At 43.8% G+C, this 2,354-nt stretch overlaps 1 protein-coding gene across 1 annotated transcript in view; it reads left to right on the top strand.

Moving 5' to 3' along the window:
• T265_11798 (hypothetical protein) overlaps positions 1–1,593 on the top strand; it is a gene marked incomplete at both ends in the record, with an annotated part of 2,515 nt that extends 922 nt beyond the window's left edge. The window contains one exon of the mRNA XM_009178560.1: positions 95–1,593. Within this exon, the coding sequence (XP_009176824.1) occupies positions 95–1,593 (1,499 nt within the window). The remainder of the gene's footprint in view (positions 1–94) is intronic.
• Between the last annotated feature and the right edge of the window lie 761 nt (positions 1,594–2,354).

Genomic DNA, 2,354 nt, shown 5'->3' on the forward strand with positions numbered 1-2,354 from the left:
AAGGAGTGGAGAATCTGATTGGTTTTTCAGTGGAGTATATAACAAAAGATACACGGAGCTCCGCTCATTTCTCCGCTCGCTCTCGGATTGTAAGGATCAGCTGAAAAGAGCCCTGTGTCTGGTGGAAATCCACCAAGTCCGACTCTCAGTTTTGAACAATGGGTGGATCACCAAAATCATCAACCACCAAGTCCGGATTTGTTCTCGGATGCAGCCGTGGACGAAGAATTCTGGACCTCCCACCAATACAACCCCGCAGAAGCAGACACAATACCAGTAGTTCAAACACCGCCTACACAATATCGACCATCTCCATTGGATTTATCAAATGTGTGGCACTCTAAACGGAGACAATTGTTTAGCCCGGAACCCTCCATCACAGACAACAACAAGCTGTGGACCTTTGTGTACCGAGGTCAACCACCTCGGTTTGAACGGGGAACAAGGGCAAACTGCCTATATGTGGATCATGGGGATCATTACCACTTTGTGTTTGAATGCTGCCCCCAAAACAAAACGAGGACCATTCAACGGCTAATTGAGAGCGGGAATCTTGATAGACGACAATCCATGTCCATTATGGCAACTGTGCAACCAGTGATCAACTGGAACCATTTTGCGGCATACTTGGTCCGGGCCGCTCAAACGCCAATTATCTGTATTGGCAAGAAATTGGAACATTTAAGAGACGATTTGTATATGGTACCACGAGAAAGGAAAGATTGTGCTACCCTATTAAGAGACGACAGAGGATCCAAACAAAAGCACAATAATATCAATCGCAAAAGAAGGCGCGAACTTATGAAAGGACTGATTGAAGCCTATGATGCCCGAAGCTACAATGAATTTTACATGGCTATGTCCTGTGACGACCGGGATGATATTTACGATGAATACGGGCCACAATGGAAAGAGACGGCTGAACACTCGATCAACAACTATATCGCCGGCATGTTATCCAAACAGCTTGCCATGCGGTTCGAGGAGATACTCATGACTAATTATCATAACCGCCAATGTCAGCACCCAGCACACACTTTGGAAGGAGAGCACTGGTTAGATCAACTTATGGCAGCCAACAAGATCAACAAACAACAATTCCTAACTGACTTGACACTGGTCATGAACAAAGTATGCACGAGGAAGAATGCCTTTGTCATCGAGGGGCCCACTACCACTGGTAAAACACTGTTTGTGAAACTCATTGCTGAAAATTACATCTACGGCACAGTGCAGAGATCAGGAGATCACTCGCAATTTTTCCTGATGAACTTGTTAAACAAAGCGCTCGCTTTGATGGAAGAACCTCGGATTACCCAATTAACAGTCAACGATTTTAAGGAATTACTCGGAGGAAACCCTTTTGACATTCACGTGAAGCACCAAAAAGATGAACGACTGCAAAGACTACCCGTGCTTATTACTACTAATAACAACTTGGTGTACTATGTCCTGGACCCTGACGGGAAAGCTATTTTAGAACGGTGTTTTTATTACAAATTTTTGATTAAAGTAGGGAGTGAGGAACTCCCCGAACCCCCTTGTCATTTATGTACTTGCCATTTTCGCAACTGGTATTTTAAAAATATTTGAAATTTTACTCCTGTACTCCTATAATGCCTTCTATTTAAACACTAACACGGGGGGTTAAGATCATTAACATGGATACCGCTCAGCGAATACGGTGGTACGAGCGAATATTCCCCATCCCGGCTCAGGAACTCCTATTCACACTAACAGATCGATGGAACTGGGTCAAACCATTCTACGATCTATTCTGGTCTCTCTTCGGTTTACATCCAACTAAGTGGGATAAGGTCGAAAATATTAAAGAATTCATCGAAAACAACCCCGACAAATTAGCTGAACATGGAGAAATACTACTCAAGGGATGGAACCACGGGGAAAAGTATCAAAGTCAAATGGAAAAGGTTATGCATTTCTTCGACACCTATATGATTACCAGTACATTCGGACGAGCACGCTTAAGAGATATGTTAAAGAAAAATGCTACCACCATTGCAAACCCAAATCCATACCTTGACGCCCTTTGGCAGATGTCCAAAAACAATCCCGACATACAACCGTATACTGGTGATAAAATCGATTGGCTAGAGACTAGACGCAAAAGATACCGTAGACCACAACCGATAGTAGAACTACCGGAAGAAAACACAGAACAAACAGACTCCGAACCTCCTCCCAGAACTACTATAAAACCGGAGGAACATGAGACAAAGCCCACAACTGCAACCACCACCGCGACAACAACAACTATCGCACCTAAGAAAGACGACGAAGAACCCGAGACAGTATCTATAATGGAGACTAAACGACAGAGACTAGACACACAA

Source organism: Opisthorchis viverrini (genome assembly GCF_000715545.1).
Source record: "Opisthorchis viverrini unplaced genomic scaffold opera_v5_593, whole genome shotgun sequence".
In the NCBI taxonomy this organism is placed as follows: domain Eukaryota; kingdom Metazoa; phylum Platyhelminthes; class Trematoda; order Opisthorchiida; family Opisthorchiidae; genus Opisthorchis; species Opisthorchis viverrini.